At 41.2% G+C, this 26,145-nt stretch overlaps 1 protein-coding gene across 1 annotated transcript; it reads right to left on the bottom strand.

Moving 5' to 3' along the window:
• Positions 1-1,729: 1,729 nt before the first annotated feature.
• QSOX2 (quiescin sulfhydryl oxidase 2) lies at positions 1,730-25,774 on the bottom strand. The gene is made up of 12 exons (XM_033077844.2): positions 25,498-25,774; positions 20,579-20,679; positions 19,342-19,390; positions 18,153-18,258; positions 17,867-17,957; positions 16,202-16,347; positions 15,540-15,683; positions 13,745-13,874; positions 11,811-11,933; positions 10,730-10,880; positions 7,209-7,397; positions 1,730-5,160 (listed from the first exon to the last, which is right to left on the bottom strand). Exons 1-12 carry the CDS (start codon positions 25,772-25,774, stop codon positions 4,610-4,612), a joined length of 2,058 nt encoding a protein of 685 aa, XP_032933735.1. The 3' UTR covers positions 1,730-4,609.
• Between the last annotated feature and the right edge of the window lie 371 nt (positions 25,775-26,145).

The following is a 26,145-nucleotide window of genomic DNA, read 5'->3' as shown; positions in this document are numbered from 1 at the left end:
GAAAATGCCCCCAAAATTCCCTCAAAAATGTCCCTAAATGCTCCCAGTGAGCTTCAAAATTGTCCCAAAATCCTCCCCAAATCACCCTAAAATTCCCCCAAAAAAGCCCCAAAGGTCCCACAAAACCCCCTAAAAATGGCCCCAAAGTCCCCCCAAAATGGCCCCAAAACGGCCGCAAATCCCCCTAAAATTCCTCCAAGAAAGCCCCAAAATACTCCCAAAAATCCCTCAAAAACTCCCCCAAAACAGCCCAAAAATGCTCCAAAACGGACCCAAAATTCCCCCAAAAAAGTCCTAAAATTCCTCAAAAAATGCCCCAAAATTGTCCCAAAATAATCTAAAAGAATCCCAAAATTTCAGCCCAAAATCTCCTAAAATTGTCCCAAAATCCTCAAAAAAGCGCCTAAAATTGCCCTGGGTGGGTCACGTGGCCGGGGGGCGGGGCCACGTGACACCCCCGGCAGTCACGTGTACTGAGAGGCGGGGCCACGTGACACCCCCGGCGGTCACGTGGCCGGGGAGGTGGGGCCACGTGACACCCCCGGCGGTCACGTGTACCGGGAGGCGGGGCCACGTGACACCCCCGGCGGTCACGTGTACTGGGGGCGGGGCCACGTGACGTCACCGGGGCCACATGGGTCCGGTTTTGGGGGATTTTTAGGGCGATTTCTGGGGGAATTTTGAGGGATTTTTTTGGTTTTGGCGATTTTGGGAGATTTGGGGGATTTTTTAAATTACTTTTTTGGGAATATTTTAGGGAATTTTAGGGGGATTTTTGGCAGTTTTTGGGAATTTGAGGAGGGGTCTCCCTTGATTTTTAGATTGATTTTAGGGAAGATTTCGGGGGAATTTCAGAGATTTATGGGGATTTTTTTAGAATTTTAGGAATATATTTTTGCGAATTTTGGATTTTTTTGGGAGATTTCAAGGAAATTTAAGGGGGATTTTTTGTGGCTTTTGGGGGAGTTTTTGGGGTGTAAAGGAGGTTTAAGAGGGATTTTTTTAAGATTTATGGGAATTTTGGGGGGATTTAAATGTGATTTTTGGGGCTTTTTTGGGGGATTTTAGGGATTTTCTGGGGTATTTAAAGGAGGTTTATGGGGGATTTTTTGGGTGGATTTGGGGAATTTTTTACGATTTAAGGGAGGAATTGGGAGATTTTGGGGGGATTTTTTGATTTGTTTGAGGGGATTTCAGGAAGAATTTGGGGGAATTTTGGGTTGATTTTGGGAAATTTTTTGGGATTTAAAAGATATTTAAGGGGGATTTTTTTGTGATTTCTTGTTTGATTTTTGGATTTTTTGGGGGTGTCTCCTCTACCCCAAATAAGCCCCTCCCCTACCCCAATAAAGCCACGCTGCAATTGCTGTGACCTCACTTCCAAAACGGCCTCAAAATTCCCTGGAAAAAAGCCTCAAAATAGCCTCAAAAATGGACCCAAAATCCTGCCCAAATCTCCCTAAAATTCCTCAGAAAAGCCCCCAAATTCTCCCCCAAAGAAATTTCCCAAAGAAAGCCCAAAAATTCTCCCAAAATCAGCCCCAAAATGGTCTTTCTCTTCCCTCCTTCAGATCCCTGAGCAGTTCCTCAGAAGTTTGGCTTTAAAACTGCACCTCCCCAATTTGATGGATCTGGTTTATCATGGACACGTTCATGAGCTGTCCTGGCAACAGAGCTGAGCTCAAAACAATTTGCAAACACAGGGAAAGACCCCAAACACATCCCAAACTCTGCCCAAATGTCTGCAGTTTATTTCAAACAAGCACATTAATTTACAATTTAGTACAAAACAGTCACTTTTCCTTCCAAGAGAGGAGTGAGACAGTAAAAACCCAACCCAACCAGAACAGGCTTGGAAATGTCAAATTATTGACTTCAAATAAATAGAACATTTAAATTACTGAAATGGTATTGTCACTATTTTCAACACCTCATGTGCAACACCACACCTGGGACCTTGGTTCCCATCCAGTTCTGTGCAGGAACAGCAGAAAATTGGGAGTTGTCACAAATAATTTCATCAGGTTTCTTTAATACTTGAAGCTTTTGTCTCTCCTGGCATGTTCTATTAATTTTATTTTAATATTTCCTATTTGAAAACATCCTGAGAGCAAAGAAAGCTCCATGAATTACAAGGGGCCAAGTGACTGCCCCCAGCACAGCACCATTCCCACAGGGAAGTGGCAATGCAGGAACCTCTGTGGGCAAATAAACCAAATAAAGCACACAAATAAACCCTCCCAGACTGAGGAGGAAGAGCTTGGAGGCAATTTTTAAACCAGGAGCACTTTCCTGGCAGCATCACCCATCCCCAGCACAGGCTGTATCGTTACAGAGACATAAAATGGTGTAATTTGTCACCAGAAGAACAGAGAATAAACCAAACCAAGACTTACTCAAGAATTCATAGTCCAGAAAACCTTCCCAGATGAGGACATTGAAGTGAAAGCTTTGGCTGCTTCACTGGCAAGAGCTGGAGCACCAACATGGACAAGCAACATCCTAATTTCATTAACTTCATACTTTTCTACTCTGAAGAGACAAAAAAAAGCCACTGAAGTTTGAGCATTGATTCATTTTGTTGTGTTTGCAGCAGGGTGACAGCAATGTGGAAATTAAATGTGTGCAGCAAAACCCCCACACTTCATTCCAAACCCACATTTGCTGGTTTTTTTTAATGGCAAAAATCATCCATACAAACCTTCAAGGCCTTCTGCAGATGAAAATGAGCAGAATGAGCCAAAGTTATGAAACCAGGCCCCTATGTATTTGTTAGAATTCTAAACAACAGCAGTAATGACTGAATTCCAACTTGAGAATGTGCAATACTGACAGCAGGAATTAACTGGCCCAATTTTCCACACCCAACACTGCAGTGCTGGGTTAGGTTTGGATTTTCTTGTAAAGCTCAGTGTCCTTGCTGGTGGGCTGAGAACACCTGCCCAGGTCAGGCCATCCCAAAGTTACCTGATTTTCAAAGCTCAGAGTGGAATCTCCAGGTTTTCCTCAGAATGAGCCTTGCCCTGGGATGTCTCAGTGGGTTCCAGCCCTGATGAGCCTGGACCCCCTTCCCCCAGGGACTCACCATCACTCCTGTGCTCACAGGGGGTTTGAAGATCCAAGCCCAGCCCCAGAAAATTGTTCCTTGTGGGTGTTATTTTGATAAATTTAAGCTACAAGGGACAGTGAACCTTTGCAGCTCAATTCTGTCATTAATACTCAGTTTTGTGAACAGGCAATACCTGATTGTTTAAAAAATAACCCTGTGGAGTTTTTGTGCTTTTTTGTTGTCAGGCTTCAAACTTTCTGTGCTTGGGCTTCTGAGGGAAATCAGAGGAGGACACACCAATGGTACAAATCCAGGGAATTGGCTGGGGACTCCTTATTCCTTCTCATGTAACAGAGGAGCCAGCAAACATTCAATTAAATTGAAAGATGCAAATGTAGAATTGAAAGGAAAAGCCTTTTTATATAACATAATTAATCTGGAGAACTCACTGCCACGAGAAAACATTGAGGCCAAAACCTATTAGGATTAACTAAAGATTAGGTAATGGATAACTAGAACATGCTCAATTACATTGGATAGGATTATAAACTTCACTATCCAGGACCTGAATTATCCCCCCCAGCCAGCAGCACAGCAACTCTTACTCCCAAGGATGATTTTGTGATGTTTTCATGGCTTCTTCTCACTGCACACTGAGCTGCAGAGGGAACTGCCCCACCCCAGAACAGGGCAGCTCTGTGCTCACCCATCAGGGAGCTGGAAATACCAAGGGAAGTGTTCATGGCTCTCTTGTGATGGAGAAATTCAACAGGAGAAACTCAATATTTGCAGATTTTCCAATCTGTTCTGTCATGGTAACACAAATCTTGCTGTCCTTCACTAAAAACATTGTTTTCCTTCCCTAGAGTTTGTCAGGCTTGGTTTCCACCTGGATAACACCATAACTACTCAGCAATCAGAATCAGGCTGCTAATTGTGCCCCAAAACTGCTCCTAGTGATGACACACACACACATCCTTGGCTGGAACACCAGAAAATGGATGAATGATTTGAACACTGAATGCTTCCTGCTTTAAACATGTAAATGATATTTCAGAGAGTCACAGAGGTTTAGAATTGATTTAATCAGAAGAGAACTCCTGTTTCCTGAAAAAAAAACCCACCAGAATTGCTGCTTCTCCCAGTGAAGCAGCCAAGGTACCATTCAGAGGAAGTGTTCAGCACTCAGGGAGGTGAAATCAGCTCAGGATGAATTAAAAAAAAAAAAACAAAACAAACACCTGACTTGAAAATACACAAAACAATATCCAATTTCCTTCTCCAGCAGGCACAGTGGATTGCATAATGCAATGTTTACTCTGGAAATGAGTAAAGGATGTTGGTGGGAAGTCATGGAAAAATCTAAACTGCCAAATGTGACGCTCCCCTGCGAGGACATTGACGTGGCCTTGGGCAAAGCCTGGGGATCTCAAGGCCAGCTGAACACCTGGGCAATGCCTCGAGAAGAAAGGGCTCTGAAACAAAGAATACTGCTTAGAAAAATCCCTGATCATAAATATTAAAGCTGTGTCTGGGAGCGAACAGCCACGCAGAGAACTCCTACACCGAGGAACGGTGCGACTTCACTTTCCAGCGCTTGGATCTCACCCGGAAAAAAAAGTACATGATCATTAAAAACAAGGAGGATGCCACGTAGAGGATGACACACAAACTCATGTCCAGGTTGGAAAATCCAATCCCTAGGAAGGACACAGCCTGCCTGCTGCCTTTGAGGTTCACGGATGCGGCTGCATCTTTGCCGCTACCTTGGACAGCTCCAGGATTTCCCATTGGCTTCTCCAGCACCTTGGAGCCTGGAGCTGCTGGGTTTTCCTTCTCCTGGAGCTGATTTTCTCCATTTCTCCCTGAGTTCTTCTGCAGGTTTTTGTCCTTCACCTCCCTCGTGTCTCCCTGCTCGTTGTCGCTGGGGTCTGTCTGGCTCTCGGTGTATTTGTAGAGAATATTGTCACTGCTGTAGTGGGACTTGAGGAATTGCAGGACTTGGGCTTCATTCCAGCTGTGCAGTCCTTTGATCTCTTCATGACATGCAGGACAAATGTCTGGAGTTGGCCACTGAACTTTGGGGAATTTTGGATCTTCACTCAAATCACCTAATTGGGAGGAGAAAAAATATAAATAGAGAAAAGTCAGGAGGAATGAGCTGGGAAAGCTGCACCAGCAGACACAGCCCAGGGAGCATTTTCCATTTTCAGTGGGGTTGGCATAAAAAGCCACAACAACAGAATTCAACAAAGACAATCACAAATTTGGAAGTTTTCTCATCAATTCTGACCCAAAACATTTCAAAATACAAACACTAAATTCCAATTATTGCCCTTTTCTCACAGTAAAAGCTGCAGCATTTTGATCCCAACCCCAAATCCTGCAGTCGCTGCTTTCAGAAGGCAGGAACACACAACTGGCTGGGCCCTGCAGGGTTAACCTGAATTATGGTGCAAAACAAACTGCTCTTTTCACTCCTTAATCCCTCTTTTCTGCCTGGTTTGCAGAGCAGCTCCAAGGGCAGACACTCAGATATTTCCATGTTTCTGTGTTCTGAACCATTCCATCCCAAACTTGCTTTTCCACAGCTCTGCATCATTACCAGAACAAACTGTCTGCAGTATTCTAAAATGTTCATGTTTAAGATGTATTTTCAGCTAAAAAACAAGTTTCTAAACATGTAACACTGTCTTGAATTGGATCTAATTTGAACATTTCAGATGCTCAGCTGGCCTCACACTTGCTCTAAAAAATCAATATTTTAAAATGTGAATGGAGATAAATTTTAGGAAAGAAAAAATCTCCACCTGGTAAAACCCCTAATTTATTTACCTGATTAATACACTAGCACTTAAAATATTTTAGAAATATTAATTTCTCATTTTATTATTTTTATTCTTTTTTAAAAGCAGGAAACTTCCCCAATATTTTGAGTAAAATAAGGATTCAAAAGACATTAAAAAAGATTTTTCTCCTCAATATTTACGAGCAAGAGAGCAAATTTGCTTTTTTATCCTAAAGATCACTCAGCAATCAATTTGTTTCAATAGGAAACACAGAAACAAAATGTCTTACAGCAAGGTTACAAACAGAAAACTCCCTGTACTTTGTGTTTTCCTGTAAATCTTGTGCATTCCAAGGGAACAGGGAATAATTCAAAAGGGCAGAGCCAGACCCAGCCACCTCCTGACCCCCACCCCAAGGAATTTTCATTGACCAAACATCATTTCTCACACAGCACCACAAATACAGATGCAGCTTTTAAGGGTGAAAATACATCACTGTCCCACAGAGAAATTTTAGCAAACTGAAAAAGCATAATTTAACATTATTATTTATTCCAGTGTGTTTATACTTCTTACTAAAAGGGTATTTTAGCTGGCTGCTGCATCACCTAAATCAATATCCATGTGAGTTTTCCAATACCTTAATGTTCTAAATAAGTGCATTGCTCCAGCACTTGGCAACTCCAAGTCCACAGGAGTTGCCTGTTATAGGAACCAAAATTAGGGGATGCTTTTATTTAATCTCTTATTATTTCCTTTTTTTTTTCTCCTCAGAGAAAGGAGGCAAACTGTTTGTACTCACAACAGTATTTAATTCTTCATAAATCTTGGGAATGCAGCAGGAGCATAATATGAACACAATGGAGCATATTGAAATTGTACCTAATGCTGCATTACCCAGATCCATAACAGCAGACAGGGATTTAGTGCAAAGAGAAACCAATTTTCTTTAGTGCTTTAGTTACTTGATACCTCCAGAACTGAATGGATTAAACACAACCAGTATTTTAACAGCACTTTCAGTCTAACTGAAAACACAGGGATCTGGAGGGGGACACAGATTTCCTTTACACAGTAATTTTATTTTATTCAGCTGCTGATCTGCCAAGAGTTGAGGCTCTTTTATCCTGAGGAAGCCTCTTCCTCAATTGCCATCATCTTCCAAAACAAAACAAAACAAAACAAAGGCAGGTTTTAACCCTAAACTGGCACAGACAGAAATGCAATTATTTTTTATCCACTGCTAAGCAGCTGAATTGCTCCTTTGATTTGTGCTCCAGAAAGAGATTCACCAAGCAACAGGTGAAATCTCAGAAGGAATCAGCTCTGAGAATGTTTCTCAGCTCTGTCTCAGGGGTTTCTGTCCCTACCTGCCAGCCTGCTGTTCACCACATTGTGCTTCTCCCAGAGCCACAGCACAGCCTGCTCCAAGCTCTTCACAGCATCCATGGATTCTTTGGCCATCTCCTCAAAGTGCTGAGCACAAGCCTTGCACCCAAAGAAGTGCTGGATGTATTTCCTCATCACCTGCAGCACGATTTGGGGGTTGTCCTCAAGACCTGCGAGACAAGGGACAGACACAGCTCCAACAGCAGCAAAGTGAAGTGGGGGAGAATGAAAGCAAAATTGCTCCATTCTTCTTCCACAGAACTTACAACTGGTCTGAAATAAATCATTTTTGCAATTTAAAGTGGATGTTTATACCAACACAACACGTTCAGTCTGTACAACTGTGCTCACAGTTACCCTGAGCACCACAGCCAAATAAAAGTCAAGGGGTCTCTACAGCAAAATTTCTCCTTTCAGAGTATCCTAAAATTTGAGGGGGAAAACCAAACTTAGTTAACAAAAACCAGGCATTTTTATCAGAGAATATTAATATGCAAAATCCACACTTTCTGTATGTCACAACTCCACAATTCTCATTACCAAATGAATGTTTCTATTATGCATTCCTCTATATTCGTGGCCAGGCACTGAAATTGTGACTTTGCTACTGAAAAATCAAGAGTCAAAGCCCTGTGGTGAGCCCTGCACAAGGTGCCTGTGAGGGCTGTTTGTTACTCCACAATTCTGAGGAATTAAAGAACACCACAATCTCATTAGTTAATAATTTCACAGCTTTTTTTGGCAGGCTCTGAATGCACAGAGCAGCTGCTGAGCAACACTTTGGAGAATAAATCAGGAGTTCCTCCTAAAATAAACACAAACAAGTGATTCCTTCCCATAACATTTTCACACTAATGATAATGCAAAAGAATAATTAATCATAATTAATAATTAATTCAGCAGGAAGATAAGGCTTGCACAGGTTGAGAACTTTGTGGCCTTTCTTGTGTCAGCTGGCAGCTCCTTCCATCCCTAAGTGCCTTGAAAACCTGATATAATTTGTTGAAATCTTAATGGTTTCATCTCTGTCTCACAGAATTCCTGATTCATGCTTAATTGACCCAGTAAATTATGTCAAAATGTATTTAAAAATGTCCTGTGTGTTACCACCAGCACACTCTTGTCAAATTAAACACATTTTATGGTGCAGATTGATCAAATTACAGACTCCTGCTGCTGAACAGCACGAGTAATTTACTATTGTTTTGTTTTCTTGGGGGGAAAAAAATCAACAAAAGCTGCTCAAACTATCAGGGCACTCATCTGTTAGAGATATGGGAAATACATAAAGACTGTCATCAACACCTTTAGAACAACAACAGGAAATTCTTAAGCACAGCAGCAAAAAGTCTTTAAAACCCAAAAGAAATCCTAAAAAACCAAATTATTTCTCCTCAGCCATTCAATATCTGTGATTGAACAGACATCTATAAATAAAAGCTATGAGATTAAAGCAGATTAAATTACTGCATTAAAAGAAAGGCTGGGAAATTATTTTGGAAGTTGAAATGAATTTCAGGCAGAACAGTTTTACCATTTATACTGAAAGAAAACAACAAAATCACAACCAGCAAATTCTCTCTTTGTGGAGAAACAAGAGATTCATGCACAAATTTAATTTTATCTGTTCTCCTGTGCCATGTTACACCCTTGAAAATTCATATATTGTGGGGAAATCTGTCAAATTCAGCACTAGATAATTTATTATAAAATCCACAAGCTTGTTTTATTCACACCATCACATCTTGTTACCTAAAACCACATTTCTTGTCATTAAATGTGCTGAGGAAATGATTTCTCCAATGGTTTGACACAGCTCTGAGTTCCTTTGGATCCCTCCTGCTGCTCCCACTGCAGGTTCAGATTTCCCCACCCAGCATCAAAATGCATCAAATCCAACCCAATAAAATCATTTTATCAGGAAAGCCACAGGGAGTTCACCCAGAGTGCCAGGCCCTCGAGCAGAGGGAACGATCAAGAAAAATACATCTGCTTCAGAAAGAAAACAATTGCAAAATGGCTCATTTTGTTTGTTTTTCTTTTATCAGCCCCGAGATGAATCTTCTATTAACATCTGCCATGTATCATTGTGTAATCCTCCTTTTCTCTTTCCTCCCAAACTACTGCAATTCAGGGTAACCCTAATCTTTAAAGTGGACAAGAACCATAAAACCCTACCTGTGGTGGGAAGGATTAGGGAGTACATCATGCTTTTTAGTAGATGGGATTTAAACAAGCAATAAGGAGAGGAAAACCTCCCAAGACATAATCCCACAGTCTCAGACTGACCCAATTCTTTCACCATAAGAAGTGATCATCACATATCTGGCCCGATTTACAGCCAGGGTTAACTGTGCCAAAGAGTTCTCAGGTTCTACAATGCATTTTGAACTTCAGGCTCATGCTTGAAACACACAGTTTGTGGAGTTAAATATTAAGACTTTTTTTTTTTTTTTTGGGACTAAAAGGGGAAATTTAAGTTATGCAGGATTCAGCTGAACAGCTCAAAATCATCCCCTCAAACTCACTGGGCAGTGAAGGCACTAAATGGAAGAAATTCAATTTACTGCCCCTTGAACAACAAACAAAACAAAGAGAGAAACAAAAATCATCAACAGAATTATTTGCCACAAAAAAAATGTCTGTTCTGCAGGAGAATTATTCAGATTTGAAGGATTTTCACACTGACTGCAAATAATGCTTGACAAATGTATGGATCTATAATTTATTAATAATAAAATCTTTTTTAACATACAATCAACAACTGGTAAATTGAAAATTTCTCAGTTTTATAATGTCCATGTAGAATTCTCCTATTCCTTGGAAAAGACATTTAAAAGGCTTTAAATAAAAACTAAATAGAACTGTAACCAAACAAAGCACTGTCCTGGCAAGAATAAAAACCAAAATTTTAGCATCAGTGATTCTATTTTCATTGGGTGAGGAAAACAGATTTTATAACCAGCATCTTTCTTAAACAGGAATCATCCCCAGAATATTAACATCCAGCTTCACAAGATGCTGCAAGTCTAAAAATGAGCAATTTTACAGAGTGCTGGCAAAGTAGTAAATCACAGGAGGGATTAATGACAGGTACATTCAGCTGAAAAAAAAACCCCAAACAGTCATAACATTCAGTATTTAAGAAATAACATTACAGAAGGATCAGCTAATGGCTGTACATCTTTTATAGCTACTGAACTGAATGGTTAAACCCCATTTTCCTCAAATTTCATTCCCAGTGCAACCTCAGGTAATCTGAATCATTTTCATCCCTTTTTAAGAGAGCTCAAAAATTTCTTTGTTTGAAATTCTCTTTTTTTTTTTTTTCATTTTTCTGTTTTATGACTCCCAGCTTTAGGGCCACACACTTTATTTAGCACATTTCCAAACCTTCCTGCTGCAGCCAAGCTCTGACCCCTGCTGGTGCAGCCCTGCAGCCACTCTGCTCCACAAATTGATCCCTGGAGGGTTTATACACAAAAAAAAATTTGCTGCTCACCTGTGTTTATCAAAGCTTTTGGTCTCAGTGCAGCCTGAACAGTGAGGGTGTGGAACAACTTCCAGAGGGAGCAGCTGTAGCCCCTCAGCTCTGGTCTGCTGCCCTGGCAGCCAACCCACTGGACTTTCCTGGGGAGAAATATCCCAGAAATCTGAAAAAGAGAAAAAAAAAATGTATTTAGGGTATGTGCTGCTCGAGTGTGGCAGCACAGTTTAGCCCACATGGAACTGAGGTGATCCAGGGTAAAGAACAATAAACGGCTTTTTGCACTTGTTGTTAATGGATTCATGCTTCAGGCAAACAAAAATCCTCATGTCTCAGATACTCTGAAGCATCACCATAAAACTCATCCCTTTTGGACAAAATACAAATTGTTCAGTTATTGCCATCAAACTTGCTAAAATCAGTCTGGCACACAGCACACAAAAATATTCCTGTACACAGACAGGGCACATTCCAAATTTCTTATAACTCCACGAAGATTTACACTGTAAAGCCTTAACTGGCTGTAAAATTCAGTATTATTTCTTCTTAGAACAAACCCACTCCTTATTCATTGCACTTTAAATCCAGTGCAAGATTTTAGTTTCTGAGATTTCTCCCTCCTCTTACCAAAACACACAGGAGGTTTCCAAATTTCAGACAAATTTTTGCCAGAGTGGGATGGGATTCCAGCAGGAAAAGCAGAGAGGATTTGGGGAAACTCTTCAGGAATAATGCCCATTTCAGTGGGTAAATTTCCCATCACTTCAACTCTGACCTTCAAGAGAATCCTGCTGATAGCAGGCACAGCAAAGTCAGAAATATCCTCTGGGAATTTTGCACCCTTGGGGATGACATTAGGGAACAAATATTGCTTGCTCACTATAAAACCACGCCAGGATTGTGTGTGTGTTTCAATTCATTTCAATTTCTTTGTGTGCATGTGGGTGTTTTTTTTCTGCTAATGATTTCACTTTATTTTCATTTTAACCTTCTTATAACTCCATTATGACTGGGGGAGCAGCAGTAAGTGATGTCTTAGATTGAATCTTATCCTTTCCTAATGCCCTGGTTTATGCTGGAGCTGCCAACAGCTTACCCGCATTTTGTTGTTGACCAGATCCAGGATAGCATCATAAGGGATTTTGTCTAATGGAAGGCTCACCAGCCACTCCTGCAAGGTCTCTAACAACTTCACCACAGGCTGACGACCAGGGAAAAGCTGAGAAAAAGAAAATAAAAACCAAGAAAACATTTTCAAGCACAAATCTCGTCAGTAGATTTCGACGCTTTCGGTTTTATCCAAATGTTTTTGCTGTCTGTAAAATGTTTCATTTTGTTTTCTGATGAGCAAATTAATTACTTGTTCTGCTTTCAGTAAAATGCCATCTCACACCAGCTTTTGCTTATGAAGTCCAGCAAGTTTTTTTGTGCAAAATGTTAAAAATGAAACAGGCAGAATGCTACAGAACAACCTGACATTATTTAGGATTTCACATGAAGATAATTCAGTTCAGAATCTTGCTCAAAACAGCAAAAACACCTCAGTGAAACAGAGAGGTGAAATCCTTCTCATTTTTGGAAGCTCTTTTTAGTCAGATTCTCTAAGTTTAACAGTTGTTATCCAGAAGAACATTTTCCTTTTCATGTGTAACTGATTTCCAAAGTGATCTGGAATCTGGGGCTGCCTTAACTCAGAACTCACAGCCTGGCAGATGAGTGTGAGGAGCTGGAAATCAGTGCTAAAGTCACTATTTTATAGCAGAAATTTTGCAAATTTTATAGCAAAAATTATTTTATAGCAGAATTTTGCTTTAATGAGGGTTGGAATTATTACAGAATGAAGTCAAATATCTGCCATTCTTTAGGACCCTTCCAGAGGATTTCAGTCAGGAAAATTCCCCAAGCAGGGAATCAGAGACCTCTGTGCCTTTGGATTGACCATCCCTATAAACAGGAGAAGAATATTAAAAATTTCCTAACAGAAACATCTGGAAATATGAATGAGAGCAGTAAGGAAAGTGTTACATGAGGAAAAAAAAAGCAAATAAAGGACAGCAACCCCTGGTGGGACAGGGCAGGAGGAGATTCTCTAAAAGAAAATATTTCCCATTTATCACCAATAGCCAGGGAATCAAATGACATCAGGGGAGAACAGAGGATGTTTTAGGGATAATGTGATGGAAAGATTACCACCACACTTTCTTAAAGAAATGAGGCCAGCTGGAGATTTCTGACCTCTGATGGCTGCAGGGGGGAGCTGGCTGGGTAAGGAACTGTCTGTCTGATTCTCAGATAAATCCAGATATTTGGAAATGGTTCATATAGGCCTTATTATTCCCTTCAGAGTTATTGATTCAATTTTTAAAAATTAAAACGTAGTGTTAGCTACACAGTGAGTAAAAATAAAGATAGATTGGTCATTTCAGGAAGCTGATACTATAAAGTAAAATGATTTTAAAGTTTTTCAAGTCATATCACATTATATATTTTCTTTTCATGCAAATGTAGCACATAAGGATTTTTAAATACTTAATTATATTCAATAGCTCACTTATTTTTGAATACCTATTTAATTAAAAACTACTTCAATTATATCCAAAATTCAGACAGAAGCTACTAATATCTCTAAATAGAACAGCATTTGCCAAGCATGCATTAATGAAATCCAAAAGTCAGGAATGAAAAACAAAGGTTGATCTAATCCCACTGAGTTACAATAGCTACTTATCCTGAAAATCTGATAAATGGACTATATTTACAGTGTTTGTTCAATATGTTGCAGACTACTTAAGCTTTATTTAATTTTGAGCCCCCCTAAGGTGAAATTAAATTGCATTTTAACCCTGTAAGTATGTCAGAACAGCAAACAATATCTCAAAAATAACCTTTAAATAAACCCACCAAACTGGTTTTTTTCAGGATGCACACCCCAACACCGTGCAAGACACTTTGAGAGACTTATGTCCCACGATAAATCTTCTGCTGGAGTCACTTTATCTCCACAAATAATCAAAGCCCAGAAGTGCCTACCTTGGCAGAGATGGTGACAAAGTCCTTGAAGGTTTTGAGCTCGGCTCCCTCGAGCGCCTTGTGCGTGGCCAGCTCCACGCGCAGCAGGAAATGCAATCCTGACTCAAGGTCAGCCATGTAGAGCCTGGACCTGCAACACACATCAATCCTGGGCTGCTCTGGCAGCCTCTGCCACTCCTTTCCCCACCATTCACTGAGGGAAAATTGATGAGAGGATGTGGCATTAAACCCCCCCAGCACTGACCACCCTACAGTGATTGCAGAGTTCTGAGTGGCACAGGCACAACCACATGAGAAAGTTTTTTTTTTGGTATTTGACTGAAGTTTTTACTTCCCAGCTTTACCTTGTAATGAAATTACAGCCCTAGGGTAAGGAAATTACAGCTTCTCTGCTGGGCTGGCCACAAACAGAAAGAGGACATGCTCTGAACAACAGGGCATTGCACACAGGGCAGGGGTGCAAACAAGACTGAAAATGTTGGTGTTGGAAAGGACTGAGGCAGAAATCCTCTCCCAAAAGCAGCAATTTTACAGCAGGTCCTTCACCTCTGAGGTAAAACACAGCAGCTCTGAAGACAGAGCTCTGACAGGTACAACTGAACCATATAAACCAAATAAGACATTTTCAAAGCTCCTCCTCACAGCATAACTAAATCCCCTTTCCAAAGTACAAATGCATCAGCTTTCAGTGCTTTTCAGGCAGTGTGAGACAGAGCAGTGGAACTGAACAAACAGAAATTCACAGTTAACACTTTTTGTAAGAGTGCAGCAGCACTATTGTTGCTAAAAAACAATTTAAAAAATCATGGAAAAAACTGGCTGCTCCCATCTCCTAAGGAAAGAACATATTAAAACCAGAATCATCTATAACCATCTATATTACATCTATAATTTAATAAGCCACAAACTTATTCTGAATTTATCTCCTTAATTAATAAAGTACTCACTTAAATTATAAAACCCAGCAAAATTCTGCTTCAAGTTTCTTAAATAAAGAGACATCCACATGAATGCAGGAGGTTCTCCAAAAGGATCCTATTTAGAAGACACTTGGAGTGGAGATTCATGGCAACAAGATTTTGCCTTGCTGGAAAGCAGCTCAATTTAACCAAGTTGTTTTGCTAACAGAATGTTCCATATAAAGTATTTTATAATAGTCACTGAAAGAAGATGACACTAATAGTGTCTGTGAAAGGAAAATAAGTATTATATTAAAGCACTCAGTCCCACATCTTTTCCATCTAAAGATGCTGAGGGATTATCTCTCTGCAAAGGCTTTGCATCCTTCTCTCAAAGAGGGAAAGAGGGTGAACATAAACCTCAGAGGATTTGGGGTGATAAACATCTTTTACAGTGACTTTAGTATTTTCTATTATACTTGCATTGGACAAGCCCTTTTCAGTGGGCACTGTTGCACTGTGGCACACAGAGAATTTCCTACAGAAATGTCACACCTTGGTATTTTATCATTTATTTTTTCAGGGACACTGATCACTTCTTTCAGGTAGTGGGTGATAAGTCCTTGGTATTTTCAAGGCAATTGAACATTTCACAACACTTCTGGTAAAAATATTCTTTCTAGAGCAGTGCAGACATTTGCTGCCAAAACCAAAATACCTCAGTAATTTCACCTGTGAATTGTTTGAAAAGCTGCTCACAACTGAACAACAACAAATAAAATATGGAACTGCAGTAGGATTTCATAATAAATCACAGCCCAGCTTCCCACGTGGCAGGAAAAAGCTGCAGGCAATGTTTAACTACCAAATTTATAAAAATCAAGGGTGTCACTTACTTATCAAACTCTTTCCACACCTGGATTTCTGTGCTCTCCTCTTTGTTTTCTGGAGCAGGCAGCTGCAGTGGCAAAAGGAGTTTTTTCCTCACACCTGGCAGGGATTTCAAATAGGAAGAAAAGAAAGACCGTAGAGGCTTCAAACTGCAAATGGACAAAGAGAGATCACTTTTAACCTCAGACTAAGTGAGTGTCCAAAGTAAATAACTGCATTTACAAAATAAGATATTCACTTTGCTCTATGTTTTACAGTCCTCGTGCAGCATGGCCTATTTTCATACAAAGCGAAAAGAAACAAATTTCAGTTTATGAATAACAAATCACTTGGATTAGAGGTGTGACAGTCCACTCAAACTAAGAACAAATAATGCTTATCCAAATGGTAGTTACACAAGAAATGACTTTTCTTAAGAACTCTGATGCTTCATCTATTTTTTCCACTTTTATTCCAAAGTTTTTTTTCCTTTCAGAAGCATCACAGTAACAAATTATAAATAGGCAACAGTGGTAAGTAAAAGCAATATTAGGTTTTTTATTGATAATATAGTGAACACACAACTTCAGTCAGTACAAGGTATTGATGAGATGTCAGGACATCAAATCCTGACATTTTTATAAGTGAAGTGAACCTCCCCACAGCTCTGTGACAGATAATTGCTTACTTGTTAATTAATCCATGGCTGCCATTGGGCTGTACCAGGTAGCACGAGGGGACTGAGGTGACCCCCAGCTTCTCCAGGAAAGGTTTATCAACATTCAAAGCTCTCCTCACCACGATGTTTTCATACTGGACCAAGTCTAAGATAACCTGGGTAAAGAGAGGATGCCATGAATTGTTCATTGTCCAAGGAGCAGCCAATCAAACAGATGAAGTGCATCACTTGTAAGGGCACATTAAGCTGTTTGCAGGAATGCAGCTATGGCTGCTCTGTGCACACAATTTCTCTTAAAGAATATTTCTCTAGAAATTATTACTCCTATCTTCCTTTTTTATTTTAGTTTTTTCTGTTCTGGTCTTTTCCTCCTTCCTTCCACCAGTGCTGACACATGGCCTCCTTTTCTTCAGCAGGATGGGAAGTTTTGTCCATTTTGCCTTTTGTTGTTTCTATTTCCTGTTTCACTAAACTATTCTATAGAGCTCAAACACAAAACACTAGCAAACATTTTTTTATTCTGAAAGCAGACTCCACTTAGTGTTAATCAAATGACTCTGCCTTCCCCTCTAACTGTAGATAATAAAAGCAGAGCGTGATAAAAAGCTGAAGAACTTTATAACCCTCACATTTCTTCAGTAATGCCCACTCACATCATCCCAGCAGAGATCACACAGAGAACAAATGATCCCAAAATGATTCCCACTTTTGGCAGCACAATCTCCTCCACTCATCACACTGTGGCCATCTCAGCATCAAATCTAATTAGAAACATTTTGCAGACACTGGATGTTTCCACACAGATTATGCTTGGATAATTATGTAAATTTTTTTCTTCACTTATCCTAGATCTTGGCAGGAAGAGAAAAGTAACAGTTGTCTGAGCTAACAGCATGCTCATTAGGTGGGGAAATGATTCCCAATCAAATATTTTATTGGGAAGCAAAACCTAAAGACTTCTTCTGTGTTTCTGAACTGTGTAAATGATTATATGCTGCCATCTTAATTTCCCCAAAATTTATATGTGAAGAAAGGGAACTGGAGAATTTAGATTATTACACAGCTGGTCAGAAGAATGAGTACTAAAAATGGTTCTCTAGTAGCAACAAAACAGCAATGTAATCTGGCAATATTTTTGTAGTGATCTTTCAAATTCTTGAAAGAAAACTGTGCTGAGAATGAAATTGATAAAATCAACCTTTACTAAAATAAGAATGGAGGTTAATATGACATCACATTCTTTTGTAAGCAAGTTCCTCTGTGTGAGTGAACATCACACCCCTATGAAATCCCTGGGTTTTATGATCCCCCAAATGTGTGTGAGTTGCTCTAGTGCTGCAATCAGAGCTCATGCTTGGCTTAAATAAACTCAGACCCAGTTGGTTTATTGTGGGAACCCTGATCACTGAGAATTTTAGACTTTCTGTGCTAACAGGCACTGACACCCAGGAAAACACTTGTCCTAAAGCTGTAGAAAAAACTTCCAAATTTAAATAATAAAACTAAAATTACAAGTGTGTAATTCAAATAAAAATCTGTAATATCACATAGTAAAAACCTGAAAGTTTAAAGTTTTAAAAGACAGTAATACATATAAAGCAAAATGGAAATTTTAGAGCAGTTTATGGTTCCATCCATTCTCAGTCACTCTGTCCCTCCCAGGTCCCACGTTACCTCTCTGCCCACGTAGGAGCTGTTGCTCTCAAACACAATGGCTGTGTAGTGGTGGCTGTTCTTGTCAAAAATAGATGTGAGATCACTGGACCTTTGAAGACAAGAAAAGAAATTTAGCACTGAATGCAATACACCCACTGCTACTCATGGAATTTTCTTTCACAATTTCATAGTGGAATTAGTAGTAAAAAAACCAAACAAACCTCACTTCATTTTGAATCTTCTGCAGTTTATTTAATTAACTGAGTAAACAGAGAGAAGCTACATTAGAAAACAAGGGACTTACAGCACTGGATCCAGTGGTGGGCAGGCTGGAGGTCTCATCTCCTGGGAATGGTTCTGGAGGAAATCAATCATCATCTGACGCAGGGTCTGCAGCTCTCGATCTGCTCCTGCTGGGAACAGGTTCCAGAAAACCACAACCCTTCAGAAAACTGAGGGAAAACGACTCACAGGAAGGTTTGCTGAGCATGTGGGTTTTCTCATGACTTTCTGGGTCAGCTTTTTGCTGCAAATTCAGACTTAAAAGCCAGAATACTATTTGGCTGAGGAAAAAGGACTAAGGATTTTAATGTTGCTGTGAGATCATATTTAAAAGTTGTCATCCCACCCCAAAATTAATAAAACCTCAAGACTTTTCCAAATTTATCCATCTGCCTGCCTTGCTGATTTTCTCTTCAAACTATGCTTGATTCTCAATGTGAATATTTTCATAGCAATAACTGTGGGCAACTTCAGCTGGATATTAACCACAAATTAAAATCTGCCAAGGTGTCTCATTCCTACCAAATGGAGAGTCCACAAAGCCATGGAACAAGATGAGGAAATAACAAGTGTGAGAATATTTTATTTGCTTTAAAAGAACCACATTAAAAAGCAGAAAATACTTCAAATGCCCAGGAGGTAGAATTAAGGTTCTGTTGTACAGGAAGGGTTAATGATGCAGGTGGTCTCTCCTCTGACCTCTGGCCTTTGAAATGTTCATCCACAGAAAGGGACAACATTACTTTTGTCCCAGACAAACCAGCTCAAGCTGTGATCCTGTCAGAGCCTGGGATAAGCCTATTTTCAGGGAGGCACCATCTGAATAGGGGCTCTCCCAGTGCAACTCAGGGTGCCTGCAAAGTGGCTCAGGGATCAAAAGGCACCCGAGCCAGGATTGAGCAAATTGGATCTCGTGCTGATGAGGAGTGTGGTGGGGAAAAAAAAAGGGATTAAAAAAAATAACAAGCTATTTGTGAAAATTAAGAGCTACATTAAAAAAAAATAAGAATGTGATCTCTAAGTTTATTGAAGAAATGTTTTGCCTGCTTAAAATTCTGATTAACACTTCATAGAGCACTTGAAATATTCTGTCTTAAAGAGCTATTTAGTGTCCAGCCCATCCCTGTCCAAACTGGCAGGCAAAAGGATTTTGTTTGTTGTGTGACACAGCCCTGGCTGACAGGAAATTTCTTACAGTAAAATGTTCTTACCTTGGTAATTTTCTCCAGTTGTGAACTGCTTTGTAAATGCTTTGAAGTACTGCATGGGAGAAAATAAAAGTTCTTTTATCAGACAAAAAAAGCCCAGTTTAGGGAAAAAAAAAATGGCTTTCAAGAATTTCTACTTTTACAGCTCTTCCTACAAAACAGTTTTATTTATCTGGTCAGGAGACAGTTTTCCCTCTTAGCCTGCGAGTTCCAAAAAGCTTCTCACCTACCTGAGGGCAAGAGGAAAAATACCTTAATGCATAATTCAATGGTGTGCATTGATCCTGCACTGCAAACATGAACCCAAACACAAATGAACTGATCACCAAAGCAGTGCTACCAACTCTGTGTGTACTTGGAACACTATTCACATTTTCCCAACTCCCTCCAGTGGTTAAACAGGAGATCTAAAGGAGCTTGGCTGCCTTCTGCTACATAAAATAAAATGGAAAAGATTCAGTGCTTAATAAAGAGGATACCACAAAGCTTTGAAGCTTTGAAGAATAAAAGAAAATAAAAATATTGGGTTTACTATCAGGGTAAAAGATCAGAAATCCTACACTGAAATGTCTCCTGTTCCCTCTCCTGTCATCACAAACAGTTTATTCAACCCTCTCCAACCACCACATTAATAATTAATTAATAATCAATTAATTAAGAATATGATTAATACAGACTGACTGAGAAGATTAAAATTGCATTTAGATTTAAAAATGAACAATGGCAGATATTTTTGGCCAACGTGGCATCCTCTTTAAAAGGCAGTTCAAGCATTTTATTATGAAAAATATTATGAAATTAATCACAAAAATAGTGAAGGATCCATCAAGGGTAAACTTTTAATTGATCATGCAATCAGTTGTTTTCATGAGGCAATTATAATGTGCTCCCTTTACTTTCACACACCAAAACTAAAACCATTAACAACCCTGTAACATCTGAATTTGAAAAATATTTATACAAATGGTTACTATCTAATTAATCTATTGAAACTAGGGATTATATACATGACACCTTACAGAATGATCAATAAGAGTTTTTCAGATTCAGAACTGAATTAGTGCTCAAAGGTTTGCACTCAGCAAAACCTCCTCAAATTAATTTTTTATCAACTCTGCAGTTTTCTCAGCAAAGCAAAGCAAAACTCCAGCTACAGAACAATGAGTTGCACAGTTTAATTACTAATGTTTAATTATAAAACATGCAGCATTTGCCCAAGGCAGGATGTTCTGCCACTTACCCTAATAGTTGGGTAGTAGCGAATCCCGTATTCTTTGCACGTCTCATAGTTCCCTTCTTCCCCACAGTCCAGCACTCCAACTCTAATTGCAGATTCCCAGTCTGCAAACAAAGATATCTTTCAATTTTCAGCAGGAGTGACCACAGATCCCAGCTGATGAATTACCTTGCTTCCCATGGAAACCAGCAACAGGACTCTGAGAGATTCCAGTGGCATAAAAATCCAGCCCTGGGTCGATTCTCATTTGCCATTCATTTCCATCCCCCAGTGTGACACAATCTAGTGATTTTAAAAATAACTAAAACCTCCCTGTTTTTCTTGGCTGCATCAGTGTTTTCCATGCACCTAAACAAGAGGAATCCCAGCACACAATGCAGCTCCAGGGGTGAATCCAGGAAGATGAAATCAGGGCCAACCCAACACTTGCAAGGAACTGAATTCCTCAGCTTTTCCCATTAGAAATAAATATAAAGTGCCCATAAAATAGAGCATGCAGAATGTATACAACTGATACAATTCATCCAACAGTTACTCACCCACATGGCTGCCAATTATAAACTCATAAATTTGATGCACCTTGTATTAAGAGCTTTTTTTAACAAGCAGCTTTTCCTCCAACTTACAATTTCCTGAGGCCTCAGAGTGACCCAGAACGCCCAGCTCATGCAGTGTCTGCTGACAGCTGTATTTATCTAGCAGTATTGTTCAGAAATACATTAGTTTTACCCCAAAAACACCTGGGTTTTAACCAGAGTGTTTAATAGTTGAGTTTGAGCATCACTCTGACTTTCCTTTATAGCAATAACCACGAGGGTTCAATGATTTCCATAAATACTCTTATATAACTTCAGTAAAAACTTTCAACTAACTTGCAGCTTTTTCTTTCTCTTTTTGCTGGGAATTTATCTTTTAGAGCCAGGCTTGCTGCAGCAAGATCACTTTAAGGAAGAGCCACACTAAGAGAATCCTTAAGACAGTTGCTCTTTAAAGCAAAGTTAAATCAAACCAGCCCTGGGCAGAATTTGAAGGTCCCCCATAACTCCTAATAAAATTTAAACATTAAACCTGCTTTTATAGCAAAGAGCATGAAAGTTTCATCAAGCTGATGAACAGTTCTAAGTGTCTGAAATTTAGCTTGACCTTTACTTGTGTTTGGAGGGGGCCAGGGCAGCTGATGGAGAGGTTTGTGCTGAACATGCCAAGAGCTGAGCGGGCACAGGAGAGCCCTGAACACGCTGGAGCAGATGGGCACCCATTCACAGCAGCACAAAGGACACAACAGCCCGTTTCAGCAAATAAAATGCAAAATACAAAAGAAAAGTTTGGCTTCTGGTTATCTCCTTCATTCAACTTTCACCACTCCTCCTCCTTTTTCCACCTGTCTGGATCCTCCTCCGTGCCATGAATGGGAGCTCTGTGAACACAATGCAAATAAGAGAGCAGCCCCAGCCCAGCTGAACAGCCGGGTTAAAGAGCACCAGCTGGGATGTGCTGAGCATTCCTGCTGCTGGAAACACAGCTCTTCCTTTCCAAGGGATGCCAGAGTTGCTGGAGTGCACAGACACTCTGGAGTTACTCTGGCACTGTAGCCTGGGCTGGCTTTTTTTTTAAAAAAGCTGATGAATTTTAAATTAGCATTAGTGGTTTTGAAATACTGATTCACGAGCAATGGGAAAGAGGCAGATGAGGGATGCATTAACCAACACAATCTCTGTTTATACTAAACAAGCTCCAGTGAATCACAGGGCTGTGTTGGACAAACTGGAATCCTGCAGGTGGGTCCAACCTCCCACGTGAGAAATGCCAGAGCATTACAAGGAATACATTTCCTTTTCACAAACCTGGGTGTTTTCCATCAAAGTTTCAGTCAGGGAGGGAAAAGGCTCATCACAGGCACCTCTCTCTCTCACAGCTACTTGAGAGTTGCCTATTTTGACATTTGGCTGTTTCCTGAATGATGACAAGGTGACTGCAGCTCCCCACCAAATGTGTTCAAAGAACAATTTGTAGCAGGAAATCATTACTGCTGGATTTGAAACAAACCCTGCTAAATTCAGACAGTTACTCCAAATCCTGAGGAGTGAATTCATTCTGTGTTTAATTCTATGTGGGATTTCCAAGGGTTTGTTACTACACATAATTCCAGCCTGTGGATATTTTGCTGGATAGACTTAATCATCTTTTAGACAGAAAAATGACAATTAACTCTAATGGCCACTTTGGCCACTGCTGTAAAAAAATGAAATGTGTGATTAGAAAAGCAACAGCACTGACTGAGCTTAAAGCCTGTTCTGAGAGGGAGTATCAAAATAAAAACAGAAATTTCACAAAAGCAAACACTGATCCTATTTTTCAGGAGGATTATATTCTGCTGTAAAATCTGCCATGGGAATATTGCCAAGATCTAACAAATGAGAAATGAAATTAAAATTAGGTCTATTAGCACAGGCCTTTTTTGCACCAATTTAACTTGATTTTGTTTGGACACCAAATCAGCAAACATAACCCCAGCCATCTATGAGTTCCCTAATGTAAAATCTGCATCCTCAAGGATATCCTTTAATATCCTAGCAGATGAGTAAATATTTTTGAGAAAGAAATGTTGAGACAGATTAAGTGGGCAAAATGTTTTGGGTTTGGTTTCTTTGATGAAGTTACCAATGAAGAGTGTGACTGTTCCCAGTCTTCTAAAATCCATTCATCCAACTGGAAAATGGAAATATCTGGCTGACAAACAACACCAGAAGCCAACAGCATTTGCTGGTTGTGCCAATGTCCACAAACATTCAAAATCCACTTTCTAAATGAAAGTTTTCATTAAAACTCAATGGATTAAAGAAGAGAGAGGCCTTCAACTGATTGCAGTGATACAAGTGCAGAATCTGCAGCTACCATGTCTGCAGGTGAGAAAGAAAAAATGTATTTAAAGAAGTCTTTACAAGTTACAAAGGTATCACACTGCTGTAATCCTGCCTAAATCCCAGCCTTATGTTGGCCAAAGCTCTGGCCAGTCTGGGCTCTTGATGTTCTCCACTGCTGTGCTCAAAGACCTCCTTGTTACTTCAAAGGAGATCCAATATTATTTTGTCCACAAGCAGATTAAAGCAGCAGAGAAAATGTTACATAAGCTTATGCAAATTAAACAGGAAAAAAAAGTTCCTGGTTTATAAACAAACCCCTCATGCAAATAAGGAGCATTTGAAGTGCTCTGAAAACCATGACTGCTCTGTGTTTTTGAGTTTTTGCTCATAATCACAATTCCTCAGCACGTGATGAGCTCATCAGGATCTATTTTAGGGTGGGTTTCCATTTCCATATATCTAAATGTACACCTAATACTGCACATTTCCTGTGCGTTGTTGAAGCTTTTCAGAGTGTCACAGAACAGCCAGAGCTCTTCAGTCCCTCTCCAAGTGAAACCATGAGTGCATTAAAACTGCTGCATCCATCCTGGAAATGTCTCCTGGGTGAAATGTAAAATTAAGAGTAATTTAAAAGCCTTTTATAATGCTATATTAAGTATAACATTTCCTACAAATTTGATCTTAGATTTCCTCCTGGGAAGGAGAAGTACTGAACTTAAACTGATACCTCAGGGGCCTGCTTGTTTCCTTACATCTACAAATAGAGTCAAACACTTCAGCACCTGCCAAAAAAGCTGAGCAGGCTAAAAGACAGCAAGGCAGGTCCCTCACCATAAGGTGTGGGGGCCACCATTACTTTTAAAGTCACTAACTCATCAATTTGAAAAGCTGGTTCTCACTTTGCTTGATTTTTGTATTATTTTCTGGTGGTCCTTTTCCCCCTTCAAGCCCATCCACACGACACTGAATTTGCAGGATATAAATGAAGTGTGTGCACAGCCTCTCCAGTACCACAGTCTTTTTTGTTTATCCTCTGAAACAAGCTGCTCTCTTTATAAAACATTTAGAAGATAAACATCGTGCCTTCAGGAGTTCACTCTAAACAAACCTCAGGTGCACAGAGTCATTTATATGCAAACCCACAGCTGGACTGCTGTGTGCATGCAAGGTGATGTTTTATCCCTGGATTCCTTCCAAACCTTTCATTTGGAGGTGTGCTCCCACCATCCACCCCTTGCTCTGTCCCATGTGCTGTTCTGGCTGTGTGGCACCAGCTGAGCAGGGCATGAGGGTGATGCTCACACACCAAAGCACAACCTGAGCAAGGGATGAAGGTGATGCTCACACACAGAGCAGGAGATTAAGGTGATGCTCACACACCAATGCACAATTTGAGCAGGGGATGAAGGTGATGCTCACACCCTGAGCAAGGGATGAAGGTGATGCTCACTCACAAAAGCACCTCCAGAGCAAGGGATGAAGATGATGCTCACATGCCAAGTAGGGGATGAAGATGATGCTCTCACACCCCAAGCAAGGGAGGAAGGTGATCCTCACTCACAGAGCAAGGGATGAAGGTGATGCTCTCACACCAAGCAGGGGATGAAGGTGATGCTCATCCCCCGAGCAGGGGATGAAGGTGATGCTCTCACACTCCGAGAAGGGGATGAAGGTGATGCTCACAAGCCAAGCAGGGGATGAAGGTGATGCTCACCCCCTCAAGCAGGGGATGAAGGTGATGCTCTCACCCCCCGAGCAGGGGATGAAGGTGATGCTCTCACACCGAGCAGGGGATGAAGGTGATGCTCTCACCCCCCCGAGCAGGGGATGACGCTGATGCTCACAGCCAAGGCACCGCGGCTCACACAACCCCCGTTCACACGTGGCCTGGCCCGCAGGTGACACGGTGACCGAGGCCCCGCGGTCTCCCAGCCCAGCGCCCCTCGGGGCACCGCCGGGCCCTGCACGGCTCCGGGCACCGCGGGAGGCCGCGCAGGGCCGCGGGACAGGGCCGGGCCGGCGGGGCCGTGCGCGGTGACCCGGTCCGAGCCTCACCTTTGACGTCCCCCGCCAGCGCTCGCCAGGTGGGCGCGAAGGCGATGCAGTGGCCGCAGGACGAGCTGTAGAACTGCACCACCCAGGCGGCCGAGGAGTTGAGCAGCGCCGGCCGCACGGAGCCGGCCGTCAGCACGGTCAGCGGGTCGTGCCCGGGCCGGTACAGCCGCGCCGTGGCGGCGGCCGCCAGCAGCAGCAGAAGCAGCGCCGGGAGCAGCACCGGGAGCAGCACCCGGAGCGGGAGCAGCGCCCGCCGGCCCCCGCCCGCCGCCGCCATGTTGGGACGCGCCGTGAGGGGCGGGGCGGGGCCGCGCCATAGCAACGCGCCGGCCATGGCGGCCCGGCCTGCGGGCCCTGAGGGGAGCGGGGGCTGCACCGCGTTCCTGAGGGAACCGGGACTGTCCCGTGCTCCTGGAGGAGCTGAATTGTCCTGAGGAGAGTGTCCCGTGTCCCCTGAAGGGAGCGGGGATTGTCTGTGTCCCTCAGGGAAGCAGGGACCGTCCGGTGTCCCTCAGGGGAACGAGGACTCTCCGTGCCCCCTCAGTATAGTAGGACCTACAGCTGTGGGTTAGAGAGGGTTAAAAAATGAGGTTTGTTTTGAGATGTATTCTCTGACCAAGGCTGTTGGCATGGAGACCAAGAGGAGAA

Source organism: Catharus ustulatus, chromosome 21 (genome assembly GCF_009819885.2).
Source record: "Catharus ustulatus isolate bCatUst1 chromosome 21, bCatUst1.pri.v2, whole genome shotgun sequence".
In the NCBI taxonomy this organism is placed as follows: Eukaryota; Metazoa; Chordata; class Aves; order Passeriformes; family Turdidae; genus Catharus; species Catharus ustulatus.
The sequence above is the reverse complement of the archived record's forward strand: the minus strand, read 5'-3'. Positions and strand labels throughout refer to the sequence as shown.